Source organism: Ornithorhynchus anatinus, chromosome X1 (genome assembly GCF_004115215.2).
Source record: "Ornithorhynchus anatinus isolate Pmale09 chromosome X1, mOrnAna1.pri.v4, whole genome shotgun sequence".
Lineage (NCBI taxonomy): Eukaryota > Metazoa > Chordata > Mammalia > Monotremata > Ornithorhynchidae > Ornithorhynchus > Ornithorhynchus anatinus.
Genome location: NC_041749.1, coordinates 64,011,106 through 64,026,949, shown reverse-complemented (window position 1 = coordinate 64,026,949; position 15,844 = coordinate 64,011,106). Strand labels below are relative to the sequence as shown.

Sequence of the window (15,844 nt, the reverse complement as noted above, 5' to 3'; positions counted from 1 at the left end):
GGTGCCAATCAATAGTTATAGAGTGGGCAGCCAGTTTCAGGGTCAAATGACAAAGGGATCATTGTAATGGTTCATATAATGTATGTTCATGATTGATATTGAAAGCCCTTTAAAGGGGTTATGTCAATGTGCAAGTTTTAGTTATTCATTACCACCTTACTTACTACTTTAGACCCTAAAGATGTTAAAAATAAATATAAAGGGACTGCTGTTCTTTGGGGACCTCTAGGCTGACCTCAGTCCTAGCTATTTTATGAAAACATTCATCTGAAACAACAATGCCTATACTATGTAATACGTCTGTAATAAACATGGCAACATAATAGAGCAGAGGTCATGAAAAATGATTATGACAAATTAAAACTTACAATACACACCACAAACCTCTTCATTTCCTTTGGTAGGAAAGAACTGCAAAAAGAACCTATACTCTGGAGAAGGCACCAGCAAAATTTTTCGAAATACCGCAATAATACTTGTCTATATTAAAAGGCTAATATTATTCAAGGTCTTTTTAATCCGTCAATACTTCTTAAATGAATATTTAGTTTCCTCACTGCTCATTTTTTATTTTGTCTACTTGAACAATATGGAAAGACTGCAATGGCCTGACTTGGTAGGATTAAATATACAGGCTTTTGACAACAGTTCTCTGTATAAATACTTCATTATAGAAAAAAATAACCTGCATTTCCTAAACATTGATTAATGAAGCACCATTGTTTTTCTCCTGAAGTTTATAGTGCAATTTTCCCTTTTTCTTTATAGAACAGAAATTTTCAACAGAACTAGTCATGATATTACCATATCATAAATACTATGGGTTTGTTTTTTTTGCTGGAACTTACAAATGGGATTTTTTTGTCCTTTCTCCAAAATATAAATTGCGTTATTTGGAGATGCGCTAAACACACCTGTGACAACATATTATGGAGGATGACTCTGTTCCCAGGAGAACTGTCTCAGATGGCTTGGGTAGCCAAAAGAAAGCCAATGAGACAGACCTGGGGCATTTGTCTTCCTTTGTAATTCCAACATTAAGCTAACTGGATTAACACAATCTGTAACACATTACGACAAAGATTTTCAAAACAAATTGGAAACATTTTCATTCTCACCCTAATTAACGTGTCTAAGCAATGTGGATTCCAAATGGTTGGAATTAAGAATCTAGGTTTTAATTATCCACTAGTATTGGAGGTCTTAAACTTAGTATGCTTTTCTCTGGAGCAGTCTGAAACTGAAATTTGGCTTAGAGATGATGCCAAACTTTTCATAATAGTTTTGTTCCTCCAAAGGTGTCAGGGAATATCAACCCTTGTGCCAGTGACAAGGTTTTCTTTCTCCCTACTCATCTGAGAGTGTAGTAAAACGAAAAGATGCACAGAATATGCATTGATAAAAATGACACATTGCATTATCTTTTATGCCTAAAGGCCCTTTCTTTGATTAACCTGCAATCACCTGACAGATGTTTGCAACCACACAAATAAGTGAAAATTCACAGACTATGGGCCTAAAAGAAGTTAGGCTATGAGTGAATGCAAAATTGAATAAAAATGGAAAACGTGAAGACCAGCACCATTTTTGTGCTCCTTTAAGGTGTGGAAGCTCTTGGCCGTCATATGCAAAGCCATTTATGAGTGTGAGAAGAGCTAGGAAACTTTTATTTTCTCCTGCTGGCAGAGTTTTTGGACTCTATCTGCAAAACTGTATGAACACATTTATAATTTCAATATGCCCATGAAGTCGGTCAGGCCATTTCCATTTTTAACTGCATAAGAGTTGAGGCCCAGATGGCAGAAGCCAAGTGACTATTCAAAAAGAGTCCATCGGACTTCAAAAAAGTGTATTTCAAACAAGGGCAAATATCTCAGTGGATTTTTTTTTTTTCAAATTATTCTACCCAACCCAGAATTTGACTGTCATTCCTTCCTTTTCTTATAGGATTACACTATCTACATTTCTAAATCTAAAGATCATTAAAATACATGATATTAGCACCAAAGGGAGTCATTTTTCACAGAGATCCTATGAGACTGAACATGTAGTTAACATAGTTAATAGATGCTGTATTCTGCAATACCAACCTATTAATATTGGCGGTTACATCGTTTAAAAGATAAAAAAACAAAAAAGCCTATTAAATATCAAAATACCCTTATTAAACTCACATAGCACCAAAGTGGCAGCTGGAAACAATATAAAAAATGTACAGATTGACAGTAAACAATAGAGTACCATGATGATAAAGGAACACTTTTGTCATATTACTACATATGATGTAGAGTACACAATAATAATGATACTATAATAATAATAATAGTAATAGTAATAATAATAATTGTGATATTAGTTAAGCATTTACTATGTGTCAAGCATTGTGCTAAGCACTGGGGTTGATACAAGATAATTGGGTTGGATATAATTACTGATCCACATGGGACTCACAGTCTAAGTAGAAGGGAGAACACATATTGACTCTGCATTTTACAGATGAAGAAACTGAGGCACAGAAGTGAAGTGACTTGCCCAAGGTCACACAACAGGTAAGTGGTTTGACTGCAGAGAGCAAAAGAACATGGAAACAGCCATAATATATACCGTTTTACGTACAAAAATATTAAATCAAAATAAATAATTCCAAACATAAATATTAAATTTTACATCATTAAGGCTATTCAATATATATATATATAGTATATATATATATATACATGCATACACTCAAACACACAAGTCCATATGCACACGCACTCACACACACGCGCAGTAGAAGGTGGAGGTATTGCAATAATATCCTTCATCCATCCAATTTGACTTCCTCCCGAGAGCACCTGTAAAATAGCAATACCTGCATTATTCATTTACCTTTTGAAATAGCCTTTTGTTTCCAATTAACTCTCTTGAAAATGGACATATGAACCTTCATCTTGTTCTTTTATATCAAACTGTGACATTTCAGATCCTGGGATTGAAATCAGCCACAAAGATCATTTAAAAATGTGAATTTGCCCCAGCATCTTGGAATTGGCTACCTAAACCAGAAATGGAGAGGTGGGGGGAAATAGGGGCTGGTGGGATCCTGAGGGAGATTAAGGGGGACAGTCACCCCACAGAGACTCTGCTTCTCCCCAGCAGGTCTAGAGTATGTGGAAGAAGAGGTTGCAAGTGCTGCAAGGAAGCAGCCACCACTTAAACGCAGGGATGGTACAAGGATGTGGTGCCTGAGTTGTAGGCATCCCTTGTATGTCTGCTTCCAACTAGCCCCCAAAATATCTGCCTTTTTCTTCCATTCATTCAATCGTATTCATTGAGTGCTTACTGCGTGCAAAGCACTGTACTAAGCGCTTGTAAAGTACAATCGGCAACCCATAGAGACAATCCCTACCCAACAATGGGCTCCCGCTGACAGCCACAGATAAGGGTGGCGATTGGCTTTGTCCATCTGTTTCTGTCTGGGAAAGGTGGGGGAGGGTAATGGTATAAACTTAAGAACAACTACTAGTTTCAGCCATGCCCACTGATACATAAGAGCTAACGAGGAAATACGCTGAGCATAGTCCGCTCAGGAAAGACCTACCACAGCTATAACACTTGAACCTCAAGGCCGGTTCCAGAGGATGGAGTGCATTTTCCACAGTAACCACCACATTTCCCTGTTACTTTGGTGCCATCCTGTAAGCAGAAAGAAAGAGATGCCATCTCAGACTGTTCCTTTGCAGTATTTGTTTAGTACCCACAGTGCATATGTACAGATCCGACAAACAACATACTTCTTGTCCTCGGAGGGACAAGCAGGAGCCTGGAAAGTGGCATGGCCTAGTAGATAGAGCATGGGCCTGGGAGTCAGAGGACCTGGGCTCTAATCCCGGTCCCACCAGTTCTCTACTGTGTGAATTTGGGCAAGTCACTTCATGTCTCTGTGCCTCAGTTACCTCATCTGTAGTAAAATCTGTAGATTAAAACTGTGAGACCCATGGGGGACGTGGACTGTATTCAACCTTGCATCTACCCCAGTGCTTAGTACAGAGCCTTGCACATAGTAAGCGCTTAACAAATACCATTTAAAAACAGAAACCTCCATTCTAGATTTAAAAATTAATTGAATGGCAGGGAAAGCAATTGCTAACTTCATCAAATATTTAAGTATGTGATTTGGTGGGAAGAAGAGGGAAACTAAACATTTCATTAGCTGCAAACACTGTCAGGATCTCCCTCTAGACTCATGGGTAATTCCCTTTATTGCCTAAGGAAGTTAGATGTCCTAACAAAGGTAGATTAGATGCCCTAGCAATCATTTGGTATTAACTATAATCTGTTCTAAACTGGTTTTCCAGCTTTTCTATAAATTCCCCTTTCTTTGCTTGTTCATAAAAAAAGGGTAGAAGGGTTATTGCTAGCCCTTGTTAATCTGTCTATAAGGCATGACACCTCATGTGTAGCAAAGGGAATGTCCAGGCCTTGGTGTCTGCTCCCACCCAGTACTTTAAATCTAGGGTCCCTAGGGAAAGCAGGCCACAAGGATCAACCTTTGTTGCCTATTTCTAAAGCCACACTTTCCTGCTTAGAATAGAAAAAAAATATGAGTTTGTACCCACATTCAATTTAATTAGTCTTCCTTCCCTTTATTCATGCATAACTAAGACTACTTCTAGGCATAACTATATATACATTTGATTGCTTTAGGTGTGTAATCCTGACAAATATCTGGGTAACATGAGTGACAATGATTGCGGTGGCTACCAAGATGCTTTTTTAAAAATATGGTATTTGTTAAGCACTTAGTATGTGCCAAACACTGTATTAAGTGCTGGGATAGATACAAGCTAATCAGGCTGGACACAATCCACAGTCTTAATCCCCAATCTCTGAGATTCAGAGAAGTTACCTGACTTGCCAAAAGTCACACAGTAGGCAAGTGTCAGAACTGGGATTAGAATTCAGGGCCTCTGACTCCCAGGCCCATTCCCTATCCACTAAACCCTAATGCTTCTCTAAGGCCTTACATTCATCCAATCGTATTTATTGAGTGCTTCCTATGTACAGAGCACTGTACTAAGTGCTTGGAATGTAGAATTTGGCAACAGATAGACAATCCCTGCCCAACAACGGGCTCACAGCCCAATCTAGGTATCTCTTAGCCTGATGGCCTTTTTCCAGTGGTAAAAAGACCAAGTAACAGCACTGTGTCCTTAACCCTAAGTATTTCTCCCCATTAAATCTTGGGACCTCCCCAGCCATACTCTGGACTGTATACCTCTTCCTGGGTAAGAGGTCTCATTTATAGTGCCAAGACAGGAAGAACACTCACACTAACCCCTGGGATGTCTGAATTAGGATTTGTGAAAGGCCTTGGTAGCATTTTTAAGTCTTTGGCAAGCTCTGTACATCAAAATTATGCTGAACCTCTGAGAGACAGTCCTTTTCAGTTTTGCTAAGTTTTGTTGTGGCTCTAGGAAATTTATTAAGGGATGGCATCTGAGCCTTACACTGCATCTTGTTTTTATGGTATTTGTTAAGTGTGTATTATATGCCAGGCACTGTATTAAGTGCTGGGGTTAAGACAGGCTAATCGGGGCTTACATGGGACTCATAGTCTTAATTCCCATTCGTCAGATGAGATAACTGAGGCCCTGAGAAGTGAAGTGATTTGCCCAATGTTACACAGTAGACAAGCAGTGGAGATGGAATCCCAGGTCCATGCTTTATCCACTAGGCAACACTGCTTCTCTAGTATGAACTTATATTCATAGTCATTGTCAAGGACAAAGGCTGTGGATGTTGAGGCTTCAGTGTGGCAGACTCGCCTCTGCTGGCCCAGTCTGCCCACTTCCTCCAAACCAGTCAAGGATCAAAGGCATTTACTGACTGGTTCTGGAAGCACTACAGAGCACTGTACTAAGCACTTAGGTGAGAACAATAGACGCTAAAGACATGGTCCAGGCCCTCAAAGAGCTTATGACCTAATCAGGGAGATGGACCCAAATTATTTACAAATAATGGGAGCTGAGGAAGAACAAACCTACAACTGGTAACAGCAAAAGTATGGAGAATGAATAAATCAACTGATAAGTAAATGAAGTGTGTGTGTGTGTGTGTGTGTGTGTGTGTGCGCGCGCACGCGCTCACAGAAGTACATGTGCTGAGGGTGATTTGGGGGATGACGAGACCTTTAGTATTGGAAATAACTCAAGGAATATCTCCTGGAAGAGATGGGATTTCAGGAGGGCTTTAAAGAAGGGGAAGTCTATGGTATTGCAGATTCGAAAGGAGAGGGTGTTTTAGTGAGGGGAAATTCGTGAGCAAGGGGTTGGAGGTCAGAGGCAGGAAAACTGAGAGCAGGCATAGCAAAAATTTCAGTATGGGAGGCATGTAGAGTGAAGGTTGGGGAGTAGTGGGTGAAGAAAATAGATATGCAAGAAGAAGCAGGTATTACTTCTAGACTGTAAGCTCAGTGTGGGCAGGGATTGTCTCTCTTTATTGCTGAATTGTACTTTTCAAGCACTTAGTACAGTGCTCTGCACATAGTAAGTGCTCAATTAATATGACTGAATAAATATGATTGAATGAATTACTTAATGCAGAAGGAGATGGGTTTTTAGGAATGGAGAAATGCATGCCAAAAACATTTTAGAAAGATGATCTCAGCAGCAGTGTATAAAATAAATTAAAGGAAGAAGAGGCTGGAAGTTGGGAATTCAGGGAGGAGGCTGATTGGTTGGGTGAGGACAAGGTTTGAACCAGTGTGGCAGCCATTTTGGGTAGAGAAAATAGGGGGGAAATGGGAAATATTGTGGAAGAAAACCTGGTGGTAGCTGAAGCCATGTGAGTGAGCTCCCCAAGTAAGTAAATAGCAAAAAAGGTAGAAAATCCTAAATGGAATTTTGTGGAACACCCCCAGTAAGAGGGTAAAGAGCCAGCAGAGCCTGAGGAGCAGTTCAGAGAGGTAGGAAGAGAGCCAGGTAAGTACTGTGTCATCAAAACCAAGGTCATGTAGCATTTCTGGGTGTAAGGAGTGGTCAGTAATGTCAAAGGCGAGCAAAAGATCAAAGTCACAGAGGATTAGGATAGAGTAGAGCACATTAAACTGGGGTGAGAGGAACTCACTGGAAACCTGGGTGAGCAATGGAGTTAAGAGAGTACAAATAAATTGTATTGGGTCAAAAGGAAGTTTGATGGGAGAGACAGTGAAGGCTCTAAGTGTAATCAACCCATTAAAACAGTGTGTACAGGAATGGGATTCAGAGAGGACTACTTTAATTTAGGAAAGATTTGAACAAATGTGAAAATAGAGGGGGAGCCAGCAGACAGACAGTGAGAAATTGAATCACTCTATCAACCAATGCCATTGTTGAGCACTTACTATGTTCAGAGCACTATAAGCACTTGGGAGAGTACAATGCAATAGAGTTGGTAGACACGTTCTCTGTCCACAGCTATCTTACAGTCTCGAGGTAGAGGAGAGGGAAAGAGGGCAGAAACAAGTGTTTTTAAGAGGTGAGAGGGCACTGGGTCCAAGGCATGGGGTGGGGGAAAGGCAGGTTGGATTTAGAGTACAGGTGGGAGACATTCTCTTTAAATACAGTTAGGAAGGAAAATATGGATGTTGGACAGGACTAAGTTCATGGCCAATGAATTATGCTTTACCAACAAGAGTAAAATACTTTTCGGGGAAACAGAGACATTGGAATCCTCTGAAACATCAAGTTGGGAAAATAGAATTCACCTGAACGTCACGGCAAACACAAGTCTCTTATAATTGTAACCCAAAGGGCTGATAAAAACATGATTCTTCTAAACCATGGATAATCTAGCCTTTCAAAATAGAAGCATTTCATAAAGGATCCCATCTCTCTTTTTTCATTGTATTACCTTCCCAAAGTTCATGGAAGCAGAATTAAGACAGCTAATTACACATACATAGGCACCATATTCTACCTATTGCTTTTAGCTTCATGGTTAAGCAGACCTCTTAATTACTTGTAGTTGTTCACATCAAGTTGAATAATTTACCATAAGAGAAGCATGATTATGAGCTTTTTTCTCTCTTACTTTTTTTTAGTGATTTACACTTGATTTAATTACATAATTTTATTCTCCATATTTCAAACAACAGTTTGAAGAGAGTACAAGAAACAAACAGACACATCAAACCTTCACAGACATACAGTATTCAGAAAAACAAAATTATTTTCTTACCAGTGATTTTTTAATTTCAGAGATGGCATAATTCCCCTGTGATATCCATTTTGCTGCTTCTGTTAAGGTCAGGCCGGTTCCATATAGGTTGATGCTAAAACGACCCTAAAAATATACACCAAAAAAAGTCTTAGGTCACATTACATCACATGAAACTACTAAACACGGTGGGCTTTGAGATGTGAATGGATTGTAAAGTTCTATTGTGATGTACTCATAATTATAAGAATCCTTCAGAGACAAAATGACACACTGTAATTTTTCTAACAAGATCTTTCTGCCAAAGATTTCCATTTTTCAAATCCTGACAGTGATTAACACGTAGTGAGTAAAGCACAGCAGGGCTTCCAAGAATTTCTTCTAATTTGCAACTTCAAAGGAGAAATTACTTCTCCCAGTTTACCAGGAGAGGGCACTCTTGGCCTTCTCACAACAGCTATGAGCAAAGAACAAGAATTTAGTTGAATTATGGAAAGGAGATAAATAACAGACTGCTTCTTTTCCATCTCGCTACCATTGTCTTACTATTAACCTGGAAAGGATATTTGTTGCCACTTTATGGTAGTAGGTAAGAATGTATTACCCTATTCATATCTAACCTCATCAGGTTATATTTTTCTGTGCTACCTAAGCACTAGTGTACGCACAACTTCCCATTGCACTCAGGAACATACCTTACTTACCCTAGCATTTAAGTGCTAACGTAAGCACAGATCTCCTTTTCCTTCTTCCTCCAATGTAGATTACTGTAGTGTGTGTCATCTGGCTAGATTGTAAACTCCTTGAGGACAGGAATCATGACTATTTGCACCTCTGTATTCTCCCATGCGCTTAGTACAGTGTCTGCACTCAGCAGGTTCTCAATTTAAATACTATTGATTGAAAAAAAACTTAAGAGTTCCCATCTGGAACATGAACATAAGTTACATACAACCTGCACCAAGACCTCTTCATGAAAGAGAAGTAGCATGGCTCACTGGAAAGAGCCCGGGGCTTGGGAGTCAGAGGTCATGGGTTCTAATCTTGGCTCAGCCACTTGTCAGCTGACTTTGGGCACTTAACTTCTCTGTGCCTCAGTTACCTCATCTGTAAAATGGGGATTAAGACTGTGAGCCCCATGTGGGACAACCTGATTACCTGGTCCCCCCCGACTGTCTCTATCTGTTGCCGACTTGTACATTCCAAGCGCTTAGTACAGTGCTCTGCACATAGTAAGCGCTCAATAAATACTATTGAATGAATGAATGAATGAACAGTACTCAGCACATAGTAAGTGCTTAACAAATGCCATCATTATTCTTATTATGAAACAATCTTTTTCTATGTTCCTGTTGTTAGACTCTTCTGCAGGAGCAGAGATGGAGGCTAGTCTACTAAAATCCCCTCAGTCAAGTTGATGAATGTCAATCTTGGGCTACAATCTTAACTAACATTTTTGTAGTTGAAAAATCAATGCGTATGAACATTTCTGGGATCTCTAACTCTGAAATCTAACCACCTCTACAAAGCCCAACCTGAACAACTGGATACCAAGTGTCAACTCTCTCTCCTACCTATTTCCTCATCACATATGCTTTTTCTACAACAAAAAAAGTTTCCTCTATTGCAGTTACATAAATGAACTATAGTCTTCCAGGACCTAAACTCAGGCACTCTTAGAACCTGAATTAATTCTTTCAGACCATTAGCACATAGAGACAGCAAGTGACTAAATAGAACAGAGCCAGTACATGCTAAATATTAAATATTAAAAATTTCAGAAAAATATGTGCCAAATGATCTTTAAATTGTTCTTTCACTGGTATCTGCTTTAAGTGGATGAAAATTCTTTGGTTGAAAAAGCAAGAGGCTGCAGGACCTATTTTATAGTCCTATTATTTTTCATAAATATTTGCACATACAGCCCTGGGGTTAATAGGTTCCTCAATGCTTTAATGTACTTCATCTTGACATACATTCATTTGATCGTTTTGTTTTCTTTTGGTTTTTGTTTGAAAATATTTGAAAAATATGAGGACAGCCTCTAGACTATAAGCTTGTTGTGGGCAGGGACCGTATCTACCAACTCTGCTATACTGTACTCTCCCAAGTGCTTAGTACAGTACTTTGCACACAGAAAGCACTCAATACATACCATTGATTGATCTACTGAAAACGAAACGTCAGCATGAAGTCCTCCCAAACTAATCCTGCCCTTTTCCTGTCTATACACTAGTCACTCCAACTTCCTGAGTTATTATGGGTAGGTTTAGGTAAACATTTCTGTAATTTTTGCACTTCTCCTTTGGTCTGTGTAGCTGTTTGTGTGAGTATCAGTTGCTTCTGTTACATCAGAAAGCCATCAAATGCAAGGTATCATGTATTACTCTTCTTTTCTCATTCCCATGAGCATTTAATATGGTACTTTACAGAAAGTAGGCACTAAGGAAATGCTGCTGCTGCTGAAAGGCTGAAACCGTATTAAAGGGTCCTCAAACCTAAACCACTCTAAAGGACATACATTTCAAAAGCTTTTCATTTCTGCAGTTTCTGGGTAACTCATGAAGGACCATTTTATATTGAGCTCCTTGTTCATTTTGTTCACTTTTCTGAAGCGTTCAATTTGAATCTCCCTCCCACTCAACCCGCCCCTGGAAATCCAGTGGTCAACATCAATTTCCAATAACTGGGAGCGATAAAACACTGGGGTTAAGATTCTTAAGTTTATCCCTCAAGTGATATGTTTGTTGTCAGGGTTCTTCCAGCCTCATGAGAACCCTGTCCTAGGAAGAAACTCTGTAAGAAAAACATTTATATCACTGTAGCCCCAACTCCAGATTTGAGGTAAACTCTAGGCATAGAAGGCCATTTCACAGTGCATTATGAGCAGGGAATGTGTCAGTTTATTGTTGTATTTTACTCTCCCAAGTGCTTGGTACAGTGTTCCACACACAGTAAGTACTCAATAAATATGACTGAATACATGAATTAATTTAATTATATTTTTGGAGAGACTTCAAATGTACTAAATAATGATGATGGCATTTGTTTGTTAAGAGCTTACTATGTGCCAAGCACTGTTCTAAGCACTGGACTGTAAGCTTGCTAAGGGCAGGGAATGTGTCCACTAAATCTGTTGCACTATATTCTTCCAAGCTTTTAGTACAGTGCTCTGCACATAGTAAATGCTCAATAAATACCATTGATTGATTGACTAAAGGACCCATATTCACTTGAACACCGAATTGCTTTATTTTTTTGTAGCCCACCCCACCTTGGCCAACTTCCATTAAAATCAAACTAGTGACCTTGCAGAATAACAAATTATCCTCTTTTTTAAAAGGCCAGTGTTAGCATAGTGGAAAGAGCACTGTTCTGGAATTGGAAGCCCTGGGCTCTAGTCCTGGTTCTGCCTGCTGGGGCTATAGGGAAGCAGCATGGCTCAGTGGAAAGAGCACGGGCTTGGGAGTCAGAGGTCATGGGTTCTAATCCTGGCTCCACTGCTTGTCAGTTGCATGACTTTGGGCAAGTCACTTAACTTCCCAGTGCCTCACTTCCCTTATCTGTAAAATGGGGATGAAGACTGTGAGTTCCACGTGGGACAACCTGATCACCTTGTATCGCTCCCCCACCCCCCAGCGCTTAGAACAGTGCTTGGCACATAGTAAGCGCTTAACAAATGTCATCATCATCATCATCATCATTCATTCAATAGCATTTATTGAGTGCTATGTGCAGAGCACTGTACTAAGCGCTTGCAATGTACAATTGGGCAACAGATGGGGACAATCCCTGCCCAATAACGGGCTCATTGTTTAAACGGGGGAGACTGACAGCAAAGCAAAGCGAAACAGAACAAAACAAAACAAAACAACATAATCAAAAGATAAATAGAATCATGGAGATATACACACCATTAACAAAATAAATAGGGTAATAAATAATATATACAAATATGTACAGTGCTGAGGGGAGGGGAGGGGGAAGAGCAGAGGGCGGGAGAGGGGGAATGGGGAGGGGAGGAGGAGCAGGGGGAAGGGGGGCTCAGTCTGGGAAGGCCTCCTGGAGGAGGTGAGCTATGCCATCATCGGTAACGATTGCTGACTGGAAAACCACTTAGGGTATTCTGAGAGGTAGACAGGCCCAAAAGTTTTCCTGAAAAATAGTTGGTCCACTGCTTGTTGGATCATGGTGGATCAGGACTCTTCTGTGATCACTTTGGCCATAAGTCGATCCCGCATGTAAAAAGCAAAGAAACAAAAAAAACTGCATGCACCATGCAGTGTGCTACATTGCTGCTTGCCTCCTTGCTCAATGCATTCCATGCCCCACCAGGAACGTGACTGACAGGGCAGAGAGATTGTGAATGGAGCTGGCATAAACCGTTAGCACTAATCAACTTTGCACAGGTTCTCGGTTCTGAAGTTTTAAGTATGAAAGGGAAGTCTCAGCCTTTGGGTGAAAATGAGGTGAAAACTCCATAATGCAGAGAGTTTCTAATCGAAGGAGAACGTGGGGGCTGTGGTTCAGTTGCTTGGGGGAACAGGATCCCTTAGAAAAAACATAATCGATTAGGCCAAAGGGGTGCTCAAGAAGATACCTGAGGGCACTTGGCAGCACTGTAACAGTCCCCAGCGGTGGCAAAAGGAACAGGTCGTCCATCGTGTGTCCATGCAAACTGTAAGTCGGTGGCTGCAAGAGATATTTTTCATTCAAAACAAAGGGAATAAAGGAAAAAGGAGGCAGGACAGAAAAGATTCAATATGCTGTTTGCTAACAAACAAATCCAGATGGGCTGTTGCTTCTTCATTAATAATTTGAGACACCAAATTCCTTTCTGTGGATTTTATCAACTACTAGCTCTGTCATCACGATTTGTAGGCTTAAACTAAATTTAAATTACTTTCCAATTGAATTTTACATCAAACACTAGGTGCGTTGCCCCACCCAATGTAGGATAATTGGGTACCTCAGAAATCCCAAAAAGGAAAGGAAATATATTGTATTAGAGGATTTATAAAGGAAAATAAAACCTCCCAAATCATTTCCAGCTACTTATAAGTTATTGTGTTAAGTTTTATGCATTCCATACCCAGCGGCTTAAAGACTGGCATCTCCAAAAGGCAGTGCAATTAGAATAGACATCTTGAAAGTATTAATGGCAACTTCTCAAGTTTTATTTTATCTAGTGGTTTTCAAAATAGTAATGAAAACAATTCTGAACTAGTCTGAAGATTGTTAGCCCTCTGTTGAGTTCAAAAAATCAACTTTGCAAACCAAAAAACATGGACAGCAAAGAGCTATGCTGTGATACCACTAAAGTGTGCTTTCTCCTGGTCAAAATTAGGGTTAATGTATTTTCTGTTAATGATTTCTGGATTGGTGAAAAAAAAAGATTTAATTCTCTCACACTGTAAAATGAAAAGACTCTTCACACAGTAAGCACTCACTAAATACAGCTGATTGATTGGGGCAGTGTCCTGAGCGGATGGGATTATGGAATCAGTGGAATCAGCAGCAATAGCAGAGCCACTGAGGAACATTCATGACATTATAATGCTGTGAAAGCCTGCTACTACAATGTCACAGTGTCACTCTAACTTGATGTCATAGCCTCGTATCCAACTCTTCCTCAGACTTGAAAGCTTTGCAAGTTGAAGGACTATGCAAATAAGTCCTTTAAATTTACAGACTCTAGGTGAGACCAATTAAAAAATAAAAATCTGAGGGCAAATAGGGTTCAATTTACCTCAAGGGTAAAATAATCCAATATAACAAGTATAATGTAATAAGGAAAAATTAATTATTCAAGATTCTCTGCTTTTCCTGGATTCAAGGAACCAGGTAGGACATTTGAGTTGCCTTTAAACTGCTTCTGTGATTAATGTCCCAAAATTTCTAAGTACTTGAGCAAATGCATTGTATAAGGTTATTTGCAGGGAACTAGAAATAATAATTATGTAGATTCTTTTTGTGATAACTTGTGATTTGTGGAAAATAAATAATTTCTAATGAAATCCATTTTTACTCACTTATTATTTGCATAGTGTCCAAGTCCAGCCGGACTTTCCGAAAGGTGGAAAATCCAGCCGCTGTATAATCTTTCCGACACTGGCAGTCTTCTCTCCTGCTCCCATTGTATGGGCATTCTGTTGGATTGTGCAATCTAAATCAAAAGAGAATTCTTTCTACTAATGACGGGAAAATATTTCCAAAGATTCCAATTCTTCCAAAGTTAAACAGCAGAAGCATTCTTACCTGTGCCCAAAAACCTCAGAGAAATTTTCAGAATCCCCATTTACTAGAGTCACATACTCTTTGGGGTTTTCAGACTGCATCCCTGCACAAAATATCTGAAAGGAATGAGAGAGAGCCCAGAAATGTCCATTAGACATCCGGGTGGAAAAGTGATTATAGACTCAAAAATAAGAATTCAAGTATGGAAAAAAGTGAGAATTACTGAAATATGTTTGAACCTCTAAAACAATTTACAATTATCAATTGTAATAAATTCACCTTTAGAATCCGTCCTTTAATTATAAGATAATATTCGCCATCTTCAATAACACCTTTGAGTCTTTTCACCTCTTTACAGCTCCTGGGTAATTCACCTGGAATAAAGCCAAATAGAATGGGAATTAGATTTGGAACAATCATAGGTTACCCCACAGACCTGACACTTTGATGGTAGGAGGTGTGGGGGGAAGGGGGAGAGGAGATGTCATCTGCTTAGCCTCCACTGCTCTTGGGGCTAGCTCATCCCACCTCTTAAGCAAGAAGGGGGCTGGAGATGGAGCCAAGATGGCGAATCTACCCCTTTTCCTCTGCTGGCAAGACGTGACTCCTGGCCCGGGAACTTGTGGGGGTGAGCTATCCCCTTCACTGCTTTCATGAGGATCATCTGTCCCCCACCTCCCTCCACTGCCAGCTGCAAATAGTAGCAGCAACAAAAGTAGGTTAGCTAAGCAAGCCACAGCTGCTGTATGTGGGATGCACACCAGGAAGGGGATGTTGCTCCAGCCGGGCCTGGATGAATCAAGTGGTGGTGGCAGTGGAAGAGGATGCTGCTGCCATGTTTCTGATTTTCAACAGGACCAGGCACGGGCAGTTTCCCTTATCTTCACAAAGGGGCCTTGAGAGGGAAGGTCCTATGGCTCCCTTTCTTAGATAGAACAGGTCAGCACCCTGGGACAAAGAGGCCATGGCACGAGGCCGCTTTCACAGCTCTTGATGGGGCACATGCACCTTGGTGATACAAAATGGATCCCTGGCAGGCAGGCAGGCAGGCAGGCAGCCCCTCTTTGTGGAAATATGGAGCAGGAAGGAGAGAAAAGCCTGTTTTTGGCTGGGTGTGCCCAGGAAGCCCTGGAACACGGTCCTCTTTTCCTTCCTTGAGTCACCTGATCCCAGCCACTGCATTTGGTGCAGACCCAAAAGCAGTAGTGGAGGAAGAAGAGAAACGCTACTATTCTTTTCTGCCTCCTCCTCCCTCTCTCCTCTTTCTCTCTTTCTCTCCTTTTCTTTCCCTACTCTTGTCTTCCTTTTTACACCAATACTGTGCCTTCAAGTTTACTCTCATGTTTAAAATGAAACAAGAGGAGATACTCCTGATTACAAATGATTTTTTTCCTAATATGGCAAAAGACACATTTCTTTAGTAAAC

At 40.2% G+C, this 15,844-nt stretch overlaps 1 protein-coding gene across 6 annotated transcripts in view; it reads right to left on the bottom strand.

Moving 5' to 3' along the window:
• Positions 1-2,487: 2,487 nt before the first annotated feature.
• The window catches only part of ADAMTS9 (ADAM metallopeptidase with thrombospondin type 1 motif 9), a 187,142-nt gene continuing 173,785 nt past the window's right edge, over positions 2,488-15,844 (bottom strand). For 4 of the 6 annotated variants that reach the window (XM_029052175.1, XM_029052178.1, XM_029052177.1 and 1 more), the window contains 7 exons: positions 14,698-14,792; positions 14,440-14,534; positions 14,214-14,347; positions 12,782-12,873; positions 8,203-8,307; positions 3,584-3,678; positions 2,488-2,837 (listed from right to left, as the gene is read on the bottom strand). In XM_029052175.1, coding sequence (XP_028908008.1) covers positions 3,589-3,678; positions 8,203-8,307; positions 12,782-12,873; positions 14,214-14,347; positions 14,440-14,534; positions 14,698-14,792 — 611 coding nt within the window. In that variant the 3' untranslated portion in view covers positions 2,488-2,837; positions 3,584-3,588. Of the gene's footprint in view, positions 2,838-3,583; positions 3,679-8,202; positions 8,308-12,781; positions 12,874-14,213; positions 14,373-14,439; positions 14,535-14,697; positions 14,793-15,844 lie in introns of those variants that run through there. The other 2 variants (XM_029052179.2, XM_029052180.1) reach the window with 2 other exon arrangements.